Source organism: Dunckerocampus dactyliophorus, chromosome 3, assembly GCF_027744805.1.
Source record: "Dunckerocampus dactyliophorus isolate RoL2022-P2 chromosome 3, RoL_Ddac_1.1, whole genome shotgun sequence".
NCBI lineage: Eukaryota > Metazoa > Chordata > Actinopteri > Syngnathiformes > Syngnathidae > Dunckerocampus > Dunckerocampus dactyliophorus.
In genome coordinates, this window is record NC_072821.1 from 12,881,327 (window position 1) to 12,904,216 (window position 22,890).

The following is a 22,890-nucleotide window of genomic DNA, read 5'->3' on the forward strand; positions in this document are numbered from 1 at the left end:
AGTCCCAAAGCGGAGTAATTTTACCAGTAAATGCTCAACTACTGTGTCGATGCCAGTGTTATATTGACGTTATGTCCTTCTTTTAACCACATAGAGCCCATGAAGGACATGAAATACAGTTATAAAACACTATAAATACAATAATTAAATGAAACTTGTTAAAAAAAAATCAATGTCATGCACTAGTAACGTTTCCATGTCAATATTAAGACAAGTACACAAGGTAAAACTCTTGCTTTCAGGAGCTCAGTGGCCCTTTAGTAATGTGTAGTGTTGAAGAGTTTTGTAAATGTACCATGTGTCCCGACTGTGTGTGTGTGTGTGTGGCTGTGTGCGTAGAGGACAGTTGAATTAGCCGACAGTAGCGTGTCGTGTTTTTGCAATAAAGATAATGTTACTCGACCACCTCCTCGTCATCTTTGCAAGATCCGTGTTGACATTAAAATGAGATCTTTATCCTTCACTATGGTTGCGACAGTCCAGTGTTGAGAGTAGTGTACGGGCCCTCTGAAATCCGTTTAATTTTTTTCCCCCAAATTGTGTTTTATTTTTTCCAAATTCTGTTTTTTCCGTTTTATTTTTTTAGAATTCCGTTTTTTACATTTTACACTTACTTTTGTCAGCATAATAGTGCGTTGCTTTTTGGGTTAGTGAATAAAATGTCCAATTAAATTAATCAAGTTAATAAAATGCAAAATTCCTTGCATTTATTGATGCAGTTACATCATTGGCCAATTTTGCCCAGTAATTCAGAAATGGATGTAGCCTGGCAAAGTTTTCCAATGGCTCGTCGGCCTCTGCGCGTATTGCTAAATCTTCAACAAACTGCCCGTGCTTGTGATTAAGGTAGTCACGATGCAATTCCAATTGCATTATTAATGTAAGATATTTTTTATGACACCCTTATTTTGTTTAAACAAATAGACGAGATGTGGAGAACAGCGCTCTTATTTTGAAGGCCGGAAGTGTGTACTCATTCAGCCCACACACACACACACACACACACACACACACACACACACACACACACACACAGTGGTCCGTCGGGGAAATACTTAGCCACGTGAAGTTCCTTCTCCTCATGATGACAGCATCCACATGTCAGTTTCCACGAGATTCCACGTTTAACAGTAAATTCCGTTTCCTCGATTCCGTCCGCAATTACGTTAAGGCGGAAATCCCAGGGCCCTAGTAATGTGGCTCGCTTGAGCCGCACAGTGTTCTCTTCCGCGGCGCACCACTCTGTAACTAGTTCTCGAATGGGTCTCGTTTTTACAGACTAAATTATTTTATGTTTTTAATTAATTTATGGGAGAGTGTACATAACCACGAAACATCGAAACCTGTAGATTTCAGACAAGCCATTAATTCTCATGAATTGAGTAGTCATTAAGCATGCACCGATTTCGGCAATCAGCCGCTCCTTTCACATGAAACCGATCTTATCTACATCCGCAAAGGTCTGAAAGTCAGCCACTGTGCCCTTTTACTCTGCCAGACTGACAGCTAGGAATCAAACTAAAGCTAGCCAGAGCAAAGAGCCAGGCAGCGGCCCGCTGTTAGCACTTATGAGCAGTTAAAAGAGCAAAGCTACTGGAACAGAGAGTTTCAGGATGCCCGCTGATGTCGTGGAAGTTCAGTCTAAAGCAGTGGTTTCCAAACATTTTACAGTTGCGTACCCCTCCAGATATTTGATCTGAAGCCATGTACCACCTACTCCTGCACACTTAAAAAACGTGCACCTTTTTATCGTAATAATTGAAATATTAAACATAATTGGTTAATTAATTTTAGAGTACTCCCGGGTAAAAAATGTGCATTTTGCATGGTCACATTTTGATAGTTTCACATGAGCACATACTGCCAACGATAAAGCCTAATTTTTGGGGAAATCCCCACTCAGTGACAGGTTTTCACCGCTCCGCTGTGCGACATCGCCATGTTCGTGTCAATGCACTTTTTTTTGGGTAAGAGGTCAAATCAGGTCTGCAGTGGAACCTTTGTTTTTCAAATGTTAAAAATAAAGACTAAAGGAACTGATATAATTCAGTAGCTTGGACAGCAACTTTTCATTTACATTTGAGACATCATGTGCAGTTAAAGCAAGTTTATATTCTTTAATATTTTTCTAAGATTGGAACATTGAAGGTGTATATTGTCAAAAGAAAAAAAAGATATCGGCCAAGATCGATATCGGCAGGACAGCCTTTTGCCCTTTTGGGGGAATTGTACCCATCATCCACAATCCCTACGTGAGACACGAGCGCATGTCTCTTTTTTTCTGTGCGTTCGAAAGCTATAAAAACAGCTAAAAAGATACAGCTAAGAATGCACATAATGGGAAACACTTAATCCGCCTGTAAAGCCTTCTGAAGAAACTCCAAAAGTGCCAACGCTCCATTTACATATGACGTGCATATTAACCAGAACCAGGCTACAGTGGCATTGTTATTAACATTGTTGCGCCCATCGAGCTACGGTACTGGCGTGTTGACACCTTGTCAGACCACGCAGCTAGCCGGCTAGCTGCGATCTTCACCACACACTCAGGCCACTACCACTCCGGCCACTACCAAAACGTGGTAAGCTTTTGGAGGTGCTTTAAAAGCGGTAATGGTGTGTCCCATTACATGCAGTAATGAGCTGTCTCTTTTTATCTGTTTTTGTATCTTTAGAAAAGCTAAAGGCTCCCTCTTGTATTTATTGTTGGTTGCTGCCGGATTACATTTTTTTTTACCCTCAAAGGAAAACAGCATTTTTTTTGCCCATCATCCACAATCCTTATGTGAGACATGAATACATAGGTCTTTCTCTTTTTGTGCGTTTCAAAGATATAAAAACAGATAAGAGCCAGCTCATTTCTGCACGTATGGGGCGTACTTATTCCTCCTATAAAGTCGCCTGTTTTAATAGCAGCCATTGTAGGCCATTACTTGCGCCACTGAGCTGTCGCTTTTGTCCTTTTTGATTATCTTTAAAACAAACAGAAACGAGAAAAACGTGTGTTCATGTATCACATAAGGATTGTGGATGATGGTCAAAATAAAAAAAAATAAAATTTTCCTTTAAATACCAGTGATCGGCCAGAAAATTGGAATTGGTGCGCCCCTAGTTATGCCCTTCCCTAGTTGCAATGTGGTTGGACAGTGGTTTATGAACTCTTACCAGGGGTGCAGCGGTACAGCTAAGCTTGGTATTTGGGCTACAGTTTGGTCTTGATGTGCTTTTTGTGCATAAAGAAAACATTTCCAAAAATTGTCAATAAATGATTTTTAAAATGAAGTAGGGAGCAGGGGTGATCTCACAAGATCTCGTGAGATTAAAATGTGACAAGATTTTTCATAAAAAAAAAAAAAACTGACTAGGCTGGGGATGAAAAATTAGCACAGAAATGAACTCGATCATTTTGCTGGCCTTAATATATTGCCATGTGCGTGCGTGTCTGTTTTCGTCTCTCAATGTAAGTTTATCTTTAATACTGGCAAGATCAACACCGGCCGCTTTTCCTCCTCTGACTACTTTTGACACCCCCAAATTGCCCCAAATAATTTGTTATCGTGACAGGCCTAGTAATATCTAATAATGTATCTCATTAGAAAGAATACGCTGCAGACGGAAAATAGCCCAGTGTTTCTTTGTAGGAAGAGCAACAGTAAGTTTGAACAGGGTGATGATTATTTTAGTAAAGTTCCTTACCTGAATTGCAGTGTTAATATTGCAGCATGAAGCACTGTTCTCAGACTGGACAATGGCAATGCGCTGCTTTCACCTTATGCACTCATCTTTGTCCGTCTACAGAGGTGAAGTGTTCATACACAGGTGCACCACACTTCGACGTCAGGACAGGAGACGGGGCTCGGCGGGAGATCCGCCAGGTGCAATCGCTGACACAGAGAAGGGCCGCGTGGCTGTTGTCGCCTATGCTCTGATATATACCCTGTTCTGTACTGTCGCCAAATGCCTCGCCTTTTTGTCTGGTTTTAGGCAGACTGTATTTCATTTGAAATGTGGGAAATGGGTTACGTCGCGGGGTGGGCTTTTCGCTAGCCTGCACAGTCCATCATTTGCATCTCTAATGCTTACATGTGTGATTGCGTGACAAAGCTCCAATTTAATGCACCTATTCAGTTACATATGCATGTTTTTTTATATATATATAGAGCTATTTTTTTACATAATTTATTTCAAAGTGCCAGAAAATCATGTTGTGAGCTTGCCAGTTCTGATACCCGTTGCAATCTGTGTGTAATTTTAAGGATACTCTCATGTCAACATCCTGTAGTCTAGTTTAATAAACATCTAGTTTATTTTCACCCTTCGTACATATTGAGAAAGCAAACTACGACTGGTGTTATAAGTGGTCTGACACTGCTTTGACACGTTTCTAATTTATTCAAACTCTGAAGTCTAGGATGTCTATAGGAACATGATAACCCAACTTGGGCGAAGACCAAAGACGTGCAGCATAGCTGAGTCATAGAATGACTGAAATCTTATCGCTCCTCACCAGTTATTACGATAACGTCACCTTTTATAAAAGAAGACAATAGACACCAAAATCATCTACAAGGTCAAAACCCACTGTACCCTCACTCTATTAAATAAAGATATGTCACATGATTAATGCCATCGCTTCGCCATGAGCAGTGCAGGGAGCAGAGGAGAATTATAAATGCACTACCATGTCGAGACAGAAATGACATGCTGTCATGTGAATATGGTAAGTATAATACAATGTTTGTAACCAAAATAAGGTGTAGACATTTCTGTAGGAAAGGTATCCTCAACTTTGTTGTGCTGTGGCACTATATAGAAAATAAAACTATAAACTTGAGAGTTGGGGGAGCGGTGCACACCCCTTATATAATAATGAAAACACTTGTTTATTAGCAGTTGCTCACTTTTTGTTTGTTTAGATTTTTTACAGAGTGAAAAGAAAACCAAATCAGGGGGCTCCACATCTTCAAGCAGTCACGATACCCTTCTTTAGTGCACAACATGGTCCAGATGATAGCGTTCACACTTAATCACACCATATTTTGTTTTATCTGAACGAAACTTGTCAAATGATAACACACTTGTTTCTTCAGTTCTTGGAGGCTTGAATTTGTTTAGCATATGAGTGCATGGTTCATCGTGTGTACAATTGAGTGTTACTCAAGATTAGTTTGACTTTCAACTAGAATTGACCATTCCTCTAGATTGTGTGTGTGTGGATGCTGAGAAATGCTGTTTTTGAGCTAAAAAAAAACCCTAGAGGACTATAACAATTGCAGAAAATCTTGCTGTAGTAATGTGATCATGAAGAGGACAAAGAGGCCATACCAATTGTATGGGTTCGTCCTAGAAAGTGTAGGTCTGTTATGTAGCTTATGCATAACCCTAACTAAAAAACAAAGTAACTGACCAACGGATCGTGATCAAAACATAACTTTACATCAGTGATTCACACTAAGAAGTAATAAAATTGGTGCGAGTCAGTTGTTTTCCTTCTGACGAGAACACATTTTTTTCTGTTTTACATTTTTGAGGATTGTCTGTTGCAGCGGAGCATTCAGGCCCGGTCCACATGGGAACACTCCTGGGTTTTCTTTTTTGACAGATTGAAAAAAATTGCATCCATACAGTGTCTATTCAGGAAATAGTCACGTCCACATGGGACCAGATGAAAACAATGTAATACACAAGGCATACCTACATGTGGCGCAAAACAGACAGAACGTGACACATCAAAACTATAGAAAAAAGAACGCTTGTGCATAAGGTGTGTTGTCTTCCACTTGTCCAGACTGACGACAAAGTGGAATTACTTCATTTTGGAGTGCAGAACAAAAACAGTGAAGACAAAAAAATATCAGCAGACATGTCGGTTGAAATATTCAGATATGATGTTGGCTTTTCACCAGTCTACAACCAGTCTGGGAAAGTAGCGCTTTGCTTGTCCACACGGCAATGACACAGCAGCCTTATCAGATTTTGTCACTGTGAAAGCAGTTTTCAAAAATGTCCGTTTCAGTGCACCCAGAAAGCCATTGGCGTGCGGATGAAAGGCTGGCCTGTCGCTTGAAAAATGTTCCCATGTGGACAAGCCCTTATTTTATTCAGCGACTGTTTTGTATGGTATTTGGCATTAATCTGGGAGAACTTGCACGGCTGTGAAATTTCTACCAGAACAAAATGCTGTACCTCTTTTTGTGTTACTTTATGCTACACACTCAGAACAGTCATGGTGGATGTCCTAGTTTGATTTGAACAGTATTGGCTCATCTCTTACAAGTGATTCTAGCATCCAACCACATTGGCCAACCAGTGGATGACTCATTGAATCGAACCATTTGTCCCACTTAATGAGATATTAGCATACATTTGTTTGTTTTGCCTTTTGCCTGAAGCTTCTTCTGCTCTTTTTGTGGAATTTAAAAGCAGAAAGTGAGTTATTCATTGTTTGTCATCATCTTAGAGATAGTGTGGGGCCTATGTGAAGCTCCGTAAAGCATCTAACTTCCCATGTCATCTAATCATGACATGCTCAAACAGATGTCGACGCGCTTCCTAAATTTATCACCGATGATAAAACAGACCATTTCTAGATTACTTTTTTGCACTGTATCATTCATTTCAGTTATTGCCTCCCACGGGTGAAGTCACTATTAGTAGGCTTTCAGCAGAATGACTTGTAACTGTTTTGTTCTTCTTTCTCTCTTCTAGGTGTTGTGAGATGAAGTGGTTTGAAGCATAGGAAGCGCTGTGAGCATATTCACTCTGTTAGCTTGGTCAGGACAGACCTGCCACTATGAAGAGTGAGGTGCCATCCGAGGCCTCCAGCAGACAGGAGCATCTGAAGGAGCCTCTGGTGAACCCGGAGCCTATGGAGGCTGCGAAGAGTTTCCCTAGCAACATGGAGGTGATAGGAATGGCAGACAGCGAATTTGCAACTCTGTGCTCTGAATCCAGGCATCGGACATTGAGGGACACTGGAGCTCACAAGGACTCGGAGAGAGGACGCAGAAAAAGAAAGGTCCAACAGGCTGGACCATCTGACTGTTCGCTCAAAGTGGGCCATTTTAGTGAGACTTCTGTGGCCCCTCGGCGTCCCAGGGAAGAACTTTTACAGCACTCTAGTGAGGATGAACGCAATCACGAGTCATCTTTTAGTGACTGTGCGTCATCGCCTTCATCCAGCTTACGATTTGGTGACTCGGACACACTCAGTTCTGAGGAGGATGGAGAAGCTGGACCCACCGGGGGCCAGCAAAAAACACCTGTCCTGACAACGGGAGCCACTGGAGTTAGTCTTCGCCCTGTTGTGGGTCGAACAAGGCGGACCCGGTCACATAAGTGGGTGCGGCCTGAAGCAGAGTCTGTGTTGCTGAAACGCCCATGTTTGAGCAGTCGGCGGCCTCTACATAGGAAGCGATTTGTGAAATCAGTTCCTGGGGGAGGGCAGCGTACGCAGAAGCAAAAGGAGCGACTACTACTGCAAAGGAAGAAACGAGAAGTGATTGCACGTCGAAAATATGCTTTACTCAATAGCACAAGTAGTTCCAGTGAGGAGCTGAGCAGCGGGTCGTCCTCCCCCTCCTCGACCGAAGCAGAGGATGAGCTGTATGTGGATGTCAGCAGCACCAGCAGCCAGCCCAACAGTGCTGCTGTAGCCACAGGTAATTACTGACCTTGATTCTGTAGTTCTCTCTTATCGCTGTCTGTCTGCACATATGTAGAATTGCATCCAATCTGTTTATCATTCCCTTATGCTGCAGTGAGCTGGTGTGCAAATTCATCTATGCTTAAGGCTTTCAGTGTATTGGATTTTAAGTACCACAACTGTTTTATACATTTTCCATGGTGTTGAAATATGAAATCAGCGTTACACACTATATGATCCTTTTATATTCTTAAAAATGAACTCATCAAGAATTCTTCTGATAAGGATTATTTTCCTCCGGTGTTAAGAAATATACAAATAGTGTCACGGCCAAGTCCAAATGGCAGCAACACAGTATAATATTTAAATTAGTGTAGTCCAACTGGAAATCTTTCAGTGTATTTTGTGCAAAACATATTTGTCCTATTTTGTTTTGTTTTTTTCCTGTGAGGACAGACTGAAAAGAGCTTAGCATAAATTTTGACGTTTTGGACTACCTTGGCTTGAGTACCGTCTCTTGAGGAACTAACTCGTAGACAAAAACAAGTTATAACTGCCGATAATTGCTAGCAAGACAAGCTGACTGCCACCAACATCCAGACTTCAAAGGTGGCTTAACGGGCACAAAAGGGCTTTTGCCACCACAAATGCAGGAGAGCATGACATGGAAAAGAGATCCAGGTACACTACAGCAGATAATGATGTTCAATAACATGAGGAAGGAGAACTCAGAAGTTTGCAAGGGGATTAATGACATTAGGAAGGAGAGCTCTGTTAATAGCAAGGCGCTAAACAACAAAATAGACGACAAAATACATAACAAAACACATTCACAAGGAATTCAAGAACGATAATGTAAATTGATGAGCTGGAAGAAAAATGTATGTCTTTAAAGAAGAAAAATGATTTAACGGATCGCATTATATAGGAAATGATGTGTAAAATTGATTATTTGGAGCAATCCACACACGAGCAACGTGATTGTGACTGGGCTGCTTATTACACGCAGGCCTTAGCAGTTGATAGGAGGAGAGCAAGATGATTTTGCTTCAACAGAGCAACAGGTGGCCAACTTTCTGCAATCAAAAGGGGGTGTTTGTAAACAACATTAATAGATGCATTTCCATGTCTGGCAGAAATAACACCACACATGTCCTTGGCATTGCTGATACAGAGAAGCAAGCTTAAAGGAACAAACATCTACATAAATGAGCAGCTGACAAAATGCAACAATGGCACCAAGAAAGCACCTGACTTAAAGTGCCAAACCTTAATACCAAAAACTTTTGTCATACTGCCGTCATCCGCCAGCAAACGACTATAAAATACGAGTGAAAAGAAGTTGTGATTATCACACGCCCCCAGTTTATATTCTTAATATTTGTAGAATATTCATTCATTCATTTTCTATGCCAGGGGCGGGGTACACCCTGGACTGGTCGCCAGCCAATTACAGGGCACACATAGACAACTATTCACACTCACATTCATACCGATGGACAATTTTAGAGTCACCAATTAACCTAACATGCATGTTTTTGGAATGTGGGAGGAAGCGGAGTACCGGAGAAAACCCACGCACGTATGGGTAGAACAGATGTCCAACGGAGATTCAAACTCAGATCTTCCAGATCTCCCGACTGCCAACATGCTAACCACTCGGACCCTGTGCGGTCCGATTCATTGAATATATTAGGAAAAAAATTTGTGTTTACTTACTGACACTGACAGATCAACTGAAAGATACAACAGTCACTGTTTAGCTAGCCTTAAAATTTGGCACAAAAACCCATACTATTCCAAGATTCATATACCTAGTAGAAAAAAAAGGATTTAAATAATGCTACTTTGGCATGCTTTTCCATGGTCGAATGTCTTCTGGGTTTTTGACTTTTTAGTTCCATCTGCATGAGTGCTTGTGTTTCTAGTCTGGTTAAAGAAAGATAAGTCGGACAACTGATGGTAGAAGGACCCTGTGGTAATTTACATTCAGTCCCAAACTTTTATCAGTATCAAAATAACGGTCCTCGAAATGTGCCCAACATAATACCGAGTAATCTGATGCTGAGAATGGTGTCTTTTGCAAATTGAACAGGCTTACTCAGTCTGCTTGAGTGTTTGAGAAAAAGCCTGCAACACAACGAGCGGGCATAATATAAAAAAATATCTATATATATACTGCTCAAAAAAATTAGAGGAACACTTTGAAAACACATCAGATCTAAACTGGGGGAAAAATGATCTTGAATATCTTTCCTGATAATAAGTAGGTGATGTATTAGTAACAAAATGATGCCACATCATTTGATAGAAATGAAAATGATCACCCTATAGAGGGGGCAAATCAAAGACACCCCAAAAATGAAAGTGAAAAAATCATGCAGCACACTGGTCCATTTAGCTAAAATGTCATTGTAACAACTCAAAATTATTCTCAGCAGTTTGTGTGGCCCCCACGTGCTTGTACGCATGCCTGACAACGTCGGGGCATGCTCCTAATGAGACTACGGATGGTGTCCTGGGGTATCTCCTCCCAGATCTGGACCAGGGCATCACTGCGGTACCTGGACGCATGGAGGAGATTCCAGGAGACAGGTAGTTACTCCAGGAGAGCTGGACAGGACTGTAGAAGGTCCTTCAATCCTCAGCAGGTTTGATATCTGCTCCTTTGTACAAGGAGGAACAGGATGAGCACTGCCAGAGCCCTACAAAATGACCTCCAGCAGGCCACTGGTGTGAATGTTTCTGACCAAACAATCAGAAACAGGCTCCATGAGGGTGGCCTGAGGGCCCGACGTCCTGTAGTGGGCCCTGTGCTCACTGCCCATTGGCATTTGCCAAAGACCACCAGAATTGGCAACTACACCACTGGTGCCTTATGCTCTTCACTGATGAGAGCAAGTTCAACCTGAGCACATGCGACAGATGTGAAAGGGTCTGGAGATGCCGTGGAGAACGTTTTGCTGCCTGCAACATCATTCAGCATGACCGGTTTGGTGGTGGGTCAGTGAGGGTCTGGGGAGGCATATCCCTGGAAGGACGCACAGACCTCTACAGGTTAGATAATGGCACCCTGACTGCTATTAGGTATTGGGATGAAATCCTTGGACCCATTGTCAGAACCTACGCTGGTGCAGTGGGACCTGGGTTCCTCCTAGTCCACGACAATGCCCGACCTCATGTGGCTAGTGTATGCAGGTAGTTCCTGGAGGATGAAGAAATTGATACCATTGACTGGCCCCCACGTTCACCTGACCTAAACCCAATAGAACACCTCTGGGACATTATGTTTAGGTCCATCCGACGCTGCCAGGTTGCTCCTCAGACTGTCCAGGAGCTCATTGATGCCCTGGTCCAGATCTGGGAGGAGATCCCCCAGGACACCATCCGTAGTCTCATTAGGAGCATGCCCCGACGTTGTCAGGCATGCGTACAAGCACGTGGGGGCCACACACTGAGAATCATTTTGAGTTGCTACAATGACATTTTAGCAAAATGGACCAGTGTGCTCATTTTTTCACTTTCATTTTTGGGGTGTCTTTGATTTGCCCCCTCTATAGGTTGATCATTTTCATTTCTATCAAATGATGTGACATCATTTTGTTACTAATACATCACCTAATTATTATCAGGAAAGATATTCAAGATCATTTTTCCCCCAGTTTAGATCTGATGTGTTTTTGAAATGTTCCTCTAATTTTTTTGAGCAGTATATATATATACACACCGGAAAATCAACAAAAAATGCAACACGCAATATGAAAACACTGTATTCCATACATAGTCCCGAGATGAAGTGTTCTCAAAATTACATCACTTCCTCCTCCAGTCTCTGGAAGAAGATTGGTTTTAGTGATTAAAAAGTGTAAAGAAAAAAAAAAAAGGTGCATACAGTATGTCAACATTCAAGCACACAGGAAATATGCCTTTGAATGTTATTTTTATGGCGAAAATAAGATTGCCGTGTTTGGTGACATGTAAAAGATATGAAGTGAAATATCAGTAACAGAGAAGCTGTAAGATTACATAAGTTGTGCTTCTTTTTAATCCTTTTTAGACATGGTGAATTGTGCAAATGTAACCAGGTAGGGGTGATCTTGCAAGATTAAAACGTGACAATATTTCTTGTTTAAGAGAAAAGCTGTCTCTCAAGACACAGGGCAGCCAGAAGTCTTTCAGACTTTGAACCGTGGCATCACTACTGTGAATTAATTTTTTCCCATCGGAGTTCAACAGCTATTGCGGTGTTAATGTCCAAACAGAAGCTCATTCTACACTTGATGAAACTTACTTAGATTTGTCAGATGAAAACACGATCACTGCATAAGACTTATATCAAAGCGTGAGGTACTACTGTCTGTTTCGGAAATGTACTACTTTCTAGCTCCGCACTTAATGCATCATGGGAACTGTAGTTCTTAATGCAAACTTAACACTACTCTACAGCAGTCTATTTTACATGTGTCTTTACATAATTCCACCTAAATATTAATGATTAGCAGTAGCAGCTACCGCTGCTGTCATTATTTTAACCTTTTACCATTTTTAGTTTGTGTATCAAACAGTACAACAGTTAAAATCATCATGCTCAAGTCACGCATTCAAAGTTCTAAAACATTTCAAAAACTGCCTGCGTCGTGTCGCCTTGTTCTCACAAACCCAATATTGTGTATCGTCACTTCTTGTGAGCAGAGTGTATTGTGACAACCCTATAACCAGGTGATGTTCCTCAATGTAACATGTTAAGCATGTCTGAAACTAATGAACCATAGCATCTTTTGAAACTGATTTCCTCTTCCCTTATTTTCACTTAGCTTCGAGCCAAGGATTCTAATTGAACACATCTGTTGGTCCAGTGTTATATCGCGTGTTGTATTATACACTGCAGCAAACTGACATTTCCATTAATGCCTTTGTTTTCTTTACTTTATTACATAGCAGTTGAATGCTGTAATTGCAGGTACCACAATCTAATGATGCCTAAATCGAATGCAGTCCGAATAAACTAATGGCATTGATAGTTGAATTCAACACATGTGGTATAACTGAATTAATAGCAGTTTATAATCCCATTTAGAATGTTGATGTGGTACATTTTGTACTTTCAGTGTATTTGGGATGGAGAACAGCATATTAACCACTCCCATATAACAAAGACTGTGGGCTTTTTGAGCTGCGCTATGACTTGTCTGTTAAAGAAAAAAGATCATTCAAAATGCTTGTTTTTAGGAAATAATTTTTGCAACTCTTGGGTAGCTAAAATTAGTTTTGGTGTCTTATCAGCTGCTAGAATATTAGATACACGTGTACAATGGATGAGATCCAGTACATGAGCTTTAACAAAAATCTGGCCTTTACACCGATAATAAAGCTCCGCTTTGATTGATAGGTCTACTAATGTAATTTTCTATATTTTCTCCAACTGTTCTGCTGTCAGCTGATCACTCAGTCAGAAGGCTTTCAGGAAGTAGTTTAAACAGCAGACAGCAGCTTCCGATTTTTTTTGCTTCTTGTTCAGACACGTAAGGATCAATGTCATGATGCACCTCTCCAACGAGTTAAAAAAAAACAAAAAAAAACAGGTGCATCGTAGGTTTGCAGCGGAACCAGCATTTCCACCAAGTGGTACAATTCACTTTGTTTCGCTATTGTATGGTTCGGTTCAGTAATCCTGATCCGACCGGTCTGACTGTGTGTTGTGTAGATGGGATGGTAGTAGCTACAACAACTACGTAAACAGCAAGTCATGATATAAGCAATCAAAAGACAATGGGCAGCAGTTATATTTCCTAATCCAATGGAATCGCCCAAATTGTGTGCAGTTAGGAACTGAACTGAGGCACACTCCTTGATGAACACAGGGCTAACTATGTTGCTGGATAAAGGCTTCCATACTCACCCGCAATTCAATCTCAGAATGTGTGAAGATGTATATGTAGATGTACATGTGAAGATGTACTGCCACCTGCAAAATCTACATCAAGTTAAACGGAGAACCGTAGGAAGCCAAAGGACATGTTAAAGACATCAAGGAAATGGACAGAGATTGAAGTTGACATCATTTCAACTCTAAGGAAATAAAAGGCACATCTCATAAAGACTTGAAGCAGATTAAGTCATCAGCAATTGACAATAACAACTTTACAAGAACTATGCCAAATACAACAACATAAAGCAATACATCTAAGTTGTTGCATAATTTATACACAGAATTTGATTATAAGTTGTGATTCAGTCAAAAACTCCAGTGGATATATATATACTGTATATATATATATATATATATATACCGAAACATATTTATTATTATTATATATTTTTTATTTATGAACTAATTATAACTACCTTAGTACCTTAATGAAATTTTTACTTTTATTGTGTCCTTATTTTTTTTTATTTTTTTTGTTTTTTACACTTTATTCACTTAACACAGCACAAGCTATATACTGTCATTTTTAAACTCTTCGTATTGATTCGATTTTTTTTAAACACCTTCCTTTCCTTTTGAATGACCATATGTAAGCAAACAAAAAACTACAATCAAAATGCTAAACGTAGTTGACTCAGTAATTCTCCTAAGGTGTGACTTAAAACAGACCTCTGAAAAGGAGTAATGAATACCGACTGAAATGCTATTGGTTGTTGCGGGTCAGTGAAGTGGATGGTCTGTTTTAATGTTCTTCAGGTGGGCTGTGATGGAAATGACAGTCAATTGTACCAGTTTAACATATTAATGTAACTCTTAGATTTGTTCCAAATTGTTGTGTTCTCATCTTTGGGAAATGGCCTAAGAGTGCATATGAAGGGCATTGTCTATTTTCTGATTAGCAGTAGCAGCATAAAATCAGGTGATAGGAAACTTGCCTTCGCATGGAAACAGAAGGTCTCTGAGGGAAACCAAGGTACTTTGTTTGTCATAGTGAAAAGCAAGGAGGCAATCAGCCGTGATCTAAAACCAATTGGTCACGTTACAATGAGAGTATTCCAGTGGCAAGCCATGACTTTAGTGCAGATAATACATTTAAAGTCACCATTCATCTGGATTCTCAATAAATACTTTTAGATGCAACGACACTGATTCTTTCATATTTCTTAGTTTTTACATTGGCTTTACTTGACCCACCCTGTTGGCAAAAGTTGCCTTCCAGATTGTAAGACCTGTGTTGTTTTTGTAACCACATAAAAGCCTCACCTTAGTCCCAGTTAGTTGCGGAGGGTGCTAGGCACCAGTGCTCAGGGGATGAACATCCCACTGGGGAGTTATGAACTTCACTTGCATGGCAAGTTGCTTACGATTGTCCATAAAAACACTTCTGCTGTACAGAACACACCCCACCGTCAGATATAGACTTGATCGTAAGTCAATATCAGTATGTTTCATATCTTTGTCATTTATGGATGACATTACATAGGCTTACATAGTCTTGCACAAAATCTTGGCTTAAACAGAAATATTGCATTAACCACTGTAACAATCACATTCATTTGTTTTTGTACATTTATGATTGCAAATCCTGACAAGAAAGCAGGTACATAATCAAGTTGTGTCATTAAATGAAATCTAGCTGGACGTATAACCTTTATTTTTAGTAAGCTAGACCTCATTATAGATTGATGGGAGTATGAAATAAGTTACCTGTTCATTTGATGGTGTTGTGAAGGTACTAACCATGGTACATACATGACCTCAAAAATGTTTTAAAAAGCCACCGTGTCACCGCAACTGAACTTGTTCCATGTTGATGGTCATGTGCTCAGGTGCTCTGGATGAAGACGTGGTTGTGATTGAAGCTACTCCAGCTCCAGGACCTGCTGTCCCCGCCAGCGAGGAGATCAACGTCACCTCGACAGACAGTGAGGTGGAGATCGTCACAGTTGGAGATGGTTTTAGGTAGGCAACATTTTGGCATATTGTCTAAGCCTTTGTAGATGCTCAGAGGTCTTCATCCACAGTTGTCCACAGTCACCAATTGACTATTGCCGTTATGCTAACTGGCAAACTATTTTGGTTCAATGAAAAATGCAAAGCCTACCACATACTATAGTAAGCCTACATTTTTCCCACAGAGAGCCTCTTTGCTATGAATACATGTTGTTCTGTGTTCTAGCTGCTGTGTTTTGTTGATGCTCCCTAGCAAAGCAGTGCATTAACAGAGCATTCCAGTGTTTCAGCAGTGCACAGTGGGACGCTTTCGAGAGCCATCCTGCCCAGAACGCAGTGTGTTACAACAAACGGCATAGTCAATACGGATCAATTCTAACACACATGATCAGTCCCTGTTCTCATGCTACAGTTGAGCTGAGGACATGCATGTAGTCACAAAAACATTACTGAGACATGGCCTGAGCTGATTTTTATATATATATCGTCCTCGAATATACAATGGTATGTTTTCAGACAGGATTAATTGGAAAATTCAGTTTGGATGTGAAATAACGTGCATATTTCACATCTATGCTCTATACCAGTCAACGTCAAGTCATGGCCCACGAGCCACATCTAGTCCGCCAGAGCTTTTCCTCCCAGTCTGTTAAAGGTGCTATCCCTCCTTGGCTCCAAGTTACCCTTTTTTTCCACACAAGAAATACAAGAACACCACCACTGGACAGCATATGTTAACATTAGTGGTTTCAGAGAATAGATTGTACAAAACAGTCTATATTCTTCAAAATTTCCTGCGTGTGTGTGTTACTTGGGGTGTGGCTTGCATGCTCTGAGCAGGAAGAAGGCAGTATATAGTATGTTCAAACACTAGCGCCTCCATACCAAACCATAACAGACAGCAGTTTTAACACTGCCAAAGGCTTAAAAGTGCAGAATTAATATATGAAATAATAATATTTTACATATAGTACAATATTTATTTTATTTTACGATAACATCTGAGGCTCACACCTGTGGGAAAATTCTGACCCTTGGACAAGTGTAGTTGTGTAACCCTGCTCTATACTGTGTTGTGAGAAATTACAGAGTGATGTATTTTTATGATGCAAAAATTTATTTTTACCTTTTTATTTAACATTTTGGACCACCATAAGAGGGCTGGTTGATTAATATTTGTTCTCTGTACTGTGTTCATACAATATATCGTCATTACAATTTAGTATTATATTATTACTGCAAATGCCTTTATATACAGGTAGATGTAAAGCGATTTCTCTGCCATTATATAAAATGAATCCAATTACTATAACAGATCAATCCCGTAAATTGTCCTAATTAGGCCTGTCACGATAATCAATAAATCAATTAATCGCACAATAAATTAAAAACAAGCTTGATCATTTTTCCGGCCTCGATACATTGATATGAATTGATTGTGATTTTTATTTTTCCATTTTATTTTCATTGTTTATTATTTTCATTTTTTGTTTTTGTTTAGTTTTTTTGTTGCTTATTTTATTAAAAATTATTGACATTCCAATTACAATGTTAAATATGCTTGAGAAATTAGCCTATTGTTTTTGATACAGTGTACTCGCATTATTATGCCATATTTTATCATTACATTAATTAAAAAATGGTCTCAAGATAATGACAATAATATCGTTTATCGCCAATAATTTTTAGGACAATGCAACAAAACATCCAGCAAAATTTATCGTGACAGGCCTAGTCATGATCAAAGATAGAAACATTTCAAGTTTGAAAGATTCTTATCAGACAAATATGAACATATCACTTTAATTTTGTCTGAGAGGGCTGACACAGCAAAGTTTGTGTGCCAAGCTAATCTGCTAAAATCACGTGTGAAAGATGAGACAGTGAAGCATTTTACAAGATCAAATGACTGCAATTAGCTCAACAAAATCTTACTCTGATGGTATGCCTTTTTATTCTTGGTTGTTCTGTTGCGTTTCTTGGTGCGGATTCTTGGGTTTGTGTTTCATTTCAAAATGTTGACCCCATAAGTATTTCTCCTTGAAGTCAAAATATCTATCGTGGTACCTCTAAGGGAGAACACAATTCGTTCGAGATGCTGGTCGACCTGAGTTGGCTGTATTTATAATTTGTAGATAGAAAATCATGTAAATTGAATCATCATTGAACCCTTTTCACTCAGCTATATTGTGCACATGGATTCCACAGTCACATGTCACAATAACATCAATTTCCATTTCTACAGTTATCACCACACTTTTCCCCTTTGCCATCACCGCTACCCTTGTGTGGTGGCAAGCCTGGCATGGAAACTGTGACCTATGAAGCTTTGTAGAATGGTATTTGACGAGCGAGTACACCACTATTTGTATCTGTTCACCCCCCATCTAAATTATCCGTATCTGTACTTGGAGTGGGCGGGGCATAAACCAGAAGTGGTCATGGAATTACCGGAAATGGGTGGGGTTTAAATCTGTACATTATTTTAAGTCTGAAATTGACATGGATTGATCAGACGTTGCTATATTTATTGTTTATTATTCAGCTATATGTGTACTGTGTGTAATGTGTGTAAGTGATCTGTATGACTTTATTATTTAATTATTTTTTTTTATTGATCTGTGTGAAGTTTTGTGATTCATGCAAACATCCACTGATGGCAAAGAGGGAAATAATCTGTCAGCCTTGTACACTTTATTTGTCTGAAAAACACCGTGTTCAGTAATACAAGCAAAGTTTTCCAACTTTATTTCACCAGCCAAATTATAAGCAAACAGACACAAAAAAAAACGGCAGTGACTGACACACGAGGCATATACAGCTGTCTTTTGAAATGCACCGCATACATTACGAAACAAGTTTAAGATTGCAACGTGCATACTGCAACGTATTGAGAGGGGTATAATATTTTACCACGCTTATGTACATAATGTAGTATGATAGCCATGCAGGCAGAATGTTTGATGTAGCTGTGCAGGTGTACCTAATGTTGTGGCCAGTCAATGCAGGCTACTGTTACCACTGTCTGTGTACTGCCAACTGAAAATTAACAAAATTCTGATATTGCAGGTAGCACGCCTGTTTTATGATGACTTCATGGAATAAGACAAAAATACATTTCAAGGAAAAAAGCGGTCATGCTGCCCCAATTGAGTTGTATAAGTGACTGAACACAAGCCTGCACAGCGCTGTCTCGTCAAATGCACAGCGTACTTTACGAAACAAGTTTACCAAGTAACTTTAGATACAAACCGAAATAGAGGCGAGCTGAGGAAAACCTAATAAAGTGGAGGCAGTGTGCAACGCCACACGAGCCCTTTTCAACTTGTCAATTGCACCATGTACGGGAATGACGCACCGATCAACTCCTCTGTGGCTCCAGCCTGCAGAGTCTGTCTCGGAAGGGGCGGTCGCTAAGTGTGACTGGCCAATCACAGAGCGTGAAGAGTGAATACATAATGAGGATTTTCTTTCATCACGATTACGGATAATGACGAAATGTACTCGTTTCATGCTTGTATTCGGCAAAAATGCATTTAGACAAATGCAAATGATTTTAGACCAAAGAAAAAGGTATTGAAATGAAACTAGGTGTGTCACACACTCATGATGGCTCTCCACACCACAGGGTTTGCCAAGCATCCATTCCACTAGTGCACATGTTTACAGTGTATTGTTTTCCTCCAGAGTTCACCCCTCCCATCCTCAGGGGTTCATGGTGTCAAACAGATATTTACACAATAATCCTCAGTCTACTTAATTAGGAACCCTTCCCTTGTGGATGGTTTTTCTACCCTGGGAGATGCTGAGGGGCTTGGCCAATTACGGAATTCACTCTGCATACCCCTCTCACAATGTTGTTTTTGTGTGTGTTTAGTTTCCAGAGTCATCCATGAAAACAGACCTATTATCTTTGTGTTTTAGTCAACACAAGATATTCACACACATCAGCTTTGACTTTGGAAAAGAGTGATGGACTTTTTTGCCTCTTTTCTGATATGTTGGGGACCAAACCACTAACTGTTTGTGTTTGGTTCATATTGATTTGGTCCGTTTAGGGCCAAACCGATTACGGTACTCGACTAATCGAAGCAAGAAGCTTCAGATTAACCCGCTAAGAAATTGTTAGTTGCAGCCCAATAACACACTGTTTCCATTTTTTGTTGATTTTCTGTTGTATACTTTTTATTATGTTACGCAAATGTTTAACTGTGGTTCTTTGCCTTTATATATGAAAAAACGAGAAAGATGTTCTGACATCTGCACCTCCACGCTGCCAATGCTAAGAAAAGTCTCCTGCGCGCGTGTGCGCGTTACGTGGGCAATAGCTTACGTTTTCGGAGCAGGAAGAAGGATAAAATGATTGAAAGTTATCACCCTATAGGCAGCCGTGTGACTCTTGCAAACAATCTCTTTAAGCCCACCAAATTGTGACATAATATGTAACAGTTGTTGCTGCCTATCTATTGCCAATAAAGCAACCAATCTACCTCTGGTGAATGCAGTATGTCTTTGCGGGCTGTAAACACCAATATGTTTGTGTGTTTACAGGTCGCGCTCCCTTGGCGGTCTTGGCAGGTTATGGGCTAACAGTTGCTCACAGAATCGTCTCCAGGACTCTCGAGGACGTCACAGATTGTCCACCGTCATCCAGCCGCTGCGTCAGAATTCCGGGGAGGTGGTGGACCTAACTGTGGATGAAGATGGTATGTATAACATCCGTCCATCTCAATAATGATACATTCCATTCAGAGCTACTCTCTCATAGAAGCTCAGCTGGTGGAGTAGAACTACAATGGCTGTCCCTTCCATTGTAGCACAATGTAAAATAAATAGAAAGATTCTGCAACTTGTTACTTAGGTACTTATTCTCATTGTATTCAGCCTCATCCTGGTGTGAAGGGTTGAATGATGCAACACAGAAAGGCACTGTATAAATGCAGGCCATTAAGCTTAAAACTGAAATTCAACTAAAACAAAGTGCCTATTGAGTTCACATTTTTGTATATGTACTGAACTAGTATTAACTGCTAACAGATTCACATTTTTCCCACTTGTATTGAGATTTCATATATTCATATATTTTTTGTGTTATTTCAGATTTTTTTTCCCAATACAAGTGTACCCCTCGGAAACAGTCTGATATCCCAAAGTTCAATGTTGAGTGTATATACAGAAACAGAAAAGACATTTTATCTGGCCGAGTATCAGAGAGAAATTAATTTTTGAAGAGGTAAAGTAGATGGAGTGAACACACTGGAATGCTAATAAGATTCTCTCTTCTCCCTGGCTGTTAAGCCTTTGCTGACCAGCGCACACGCACTTATCACACACTCGAGGTTTACATTCGTGACTGTGAACCTTGTTTATAATGTGACCATGTTTATAATGCTGTCGTGCTCGAGGATGTCTTTTGGGGAAATTTTACTGACTGAAATGGAGTCTCTAGACTGGATTATACACTGTAGCTACAGTATATAGTTTTAATATATATTATATCTGCTGTGGAATCTGTCTTTGTCCATAGACCTTTCAGTCGTGCCAACCACGTCTGGCAGCATTCATCCTCAAACAGTCAGGTCGTCCTCGTCATCATCTTCCCAGCATGCCTCTACCTCAGAGCTCAATGATGCCCCAGGGCCCTCCACTAGCTGCCCAGGCTCAATACCAGACAGTATGCACACACCGAGGCCAAGTGGCTCAAATCGAGCAGCCGCAGAGGGTAAGACAGCATGTTGCAACCAGCTGCTGTTAAGACACTGGAAACATAGGAAGTGTTTTCGTTAGGCAACTTAGGTCTTCAACTTGGGCTTTTCTGTTATATTCGCAACAGATGTGTTTTTTATACTGTATCAACTCTTTCTTTTGTTTTTTGTTTTGTTGCATTGGAACTGCTATTAGCCTGCAGCTTTCTTATCTCTTCTCTCCTTATCAGCAGATGAAAGCAGACCAGGTTTGTCAGGTTCAGCAGGAGAGAATGCAGGCACCGCCATGCCCAGACTGCCATCATGCTGTCAACAGCACTCCCCATGTGGAAGACCCTCCCCTGGTCATCTGTCCCTCAGCCACTCCCATTCAAGCTGCATGCAGGCCTCGTCATCTCAGACCAACGGGTCCCAGCACGGTCACAGTCACAGCAATGCGCACCATTTTGTGCTCCATGTCCATCACCCGACACCGCAACCCCCGGGCACGCTGCCTTTTCAGGAGCCTAGCTGTGCAGTGGAAAGACCTAGTGCACTGCCTGCACCCTGTGCTGGAGTGAGCAGCAGCAGCAGTAGCGGTGGCAGCAACAACAACACAGCTCACTACCACGACCAGGCAATGCTGCATTCATTGCAAACATACCCAGTAGTAGTAGGGCGTAAACATTCTATTCTAAACATTCTATTGCACCTGTTTTCCAATATGGTTTTTGTTTTTGTGATTCTCCTATATTCTGTAGTCATTCAAGGAAGTAATATTCAACTAGCATACATGATATTATGATTAGTCAGAAATATGTGTTACGGGCATCTATTGCATTTTGCGGTTACCTAGAATTTAGAGTGGTGTCAGTAATGTGTAGTTTAGTACCACAGCCTCCAAACGACATTTATAAATATGCCTTCTCCTCACAGCAAACGCTGCCAGTGGACCTGAGCAACAGTAGTGTTCGAAGCAGCGGGGCAAGTTTCCATGGTAGCACCTCTGCCTTTGACCCCTGCTGTCCAGGCTCCACCTCACGGCCGCCTGCTTACGTTTCCCAAGCCACCCCTGGACCCAGCCAGCCTGCTGCAGTGGACTCTTTCAGCTCCACCATGGTGGCGCAACCTCAAACACAGCTTCAGCAGCACTGTAGACATTACATGCACCCTTCTTGTAAGTATGCACTTGTCTTCATTGTAAATGTTATGTAATCATGTCACAGAAAAGATCCCTGGACCAGGTGGACAGCTGGTTTCTGCTGGTTAAAATGTCTGACTTTTTCACTTCCCCCCCATTCAGATGGCTCTCTGGCACGGTCATTGCATCATCAGCCCTCTACTGCCTGCCCTCATTCCCACGGGAACCCACAACTTACAGCCCAGCCCCCTCCGCAAGGCGATTATGTCCTTCCCCATAATATCCACTCCTTTCATCCACCGCTGCCATCCCACCCGTCAGGCCATACTGTGCCCAGTGCCCCTCCTCTACCTGCCCACCACCTCTCCAGCTCAAGTGCCCCACTGGCCCAACACTTGCCCACCGACCACCAAGCCCTGCCGCACCATATGCCCCCACTGGGATCAGTTCAGCGGCTCCATCAGCACGACATGTTGCAGAGAATGGAGGTCCAGAGACGCAGAATGATGCAGCACCCCACGTTAGTACCGCCACCTTG

The 22,890-nt window shown here is 41.0% G+C and overlaps 1 protein-coding gene across 5 annotated transcripts in view; it reads left to right on the plus strand.

The window, feature by feature from the left end:
* Positions 1 to 22,890, plus strand: part of rnf111 (ring finger protein 111) — a 33,822-nt gene that overhangs the window by 3,252 nt on the left and 7,680 nt on the right. For 2 of the 5 annotated variants that reach the window (XM_054769856.1, XM_054769858.1), the window contains exons 2-8: positions 6,709 to 7,661; positions 15,404 to 15,536; positions 20,079 to 20,233; positions 21,055 to 21,249; positions 21,463 to 21,848; positions 22,148 to 22,388; positions 22,515 to 22,872. In XM_054769856.1, the coding sequence (XP_054625831.1) occupies positions 6,794 to 7,661; positions 15,404 to 15,536; positions 20,079 to 20,233; positions 21,055 to 21,249; positions 21,463 to 21,848; positions 22,148 to 22,388; positions 22,515 to 22,872 (2,336 nt within the window). In that variant the 5' untranslated portion in view covers positions 6,709 to 6,793. The remainder of the gene's footprint in view (positions 1 to 6,708; positions 7,662 to 15,403; positions 15,537 to 20,078; positions 20,234 to 21,054; positions 21,250 to 21,462; positions 21,849 to 22,147; positions 22,389 to 22,514; positions 22,873 to 22,890) is intronic. The other 3 variants (XM_054769857.1, XM_054769859.1, XM_054769860.1) reach the window with 3 other exon arrangements.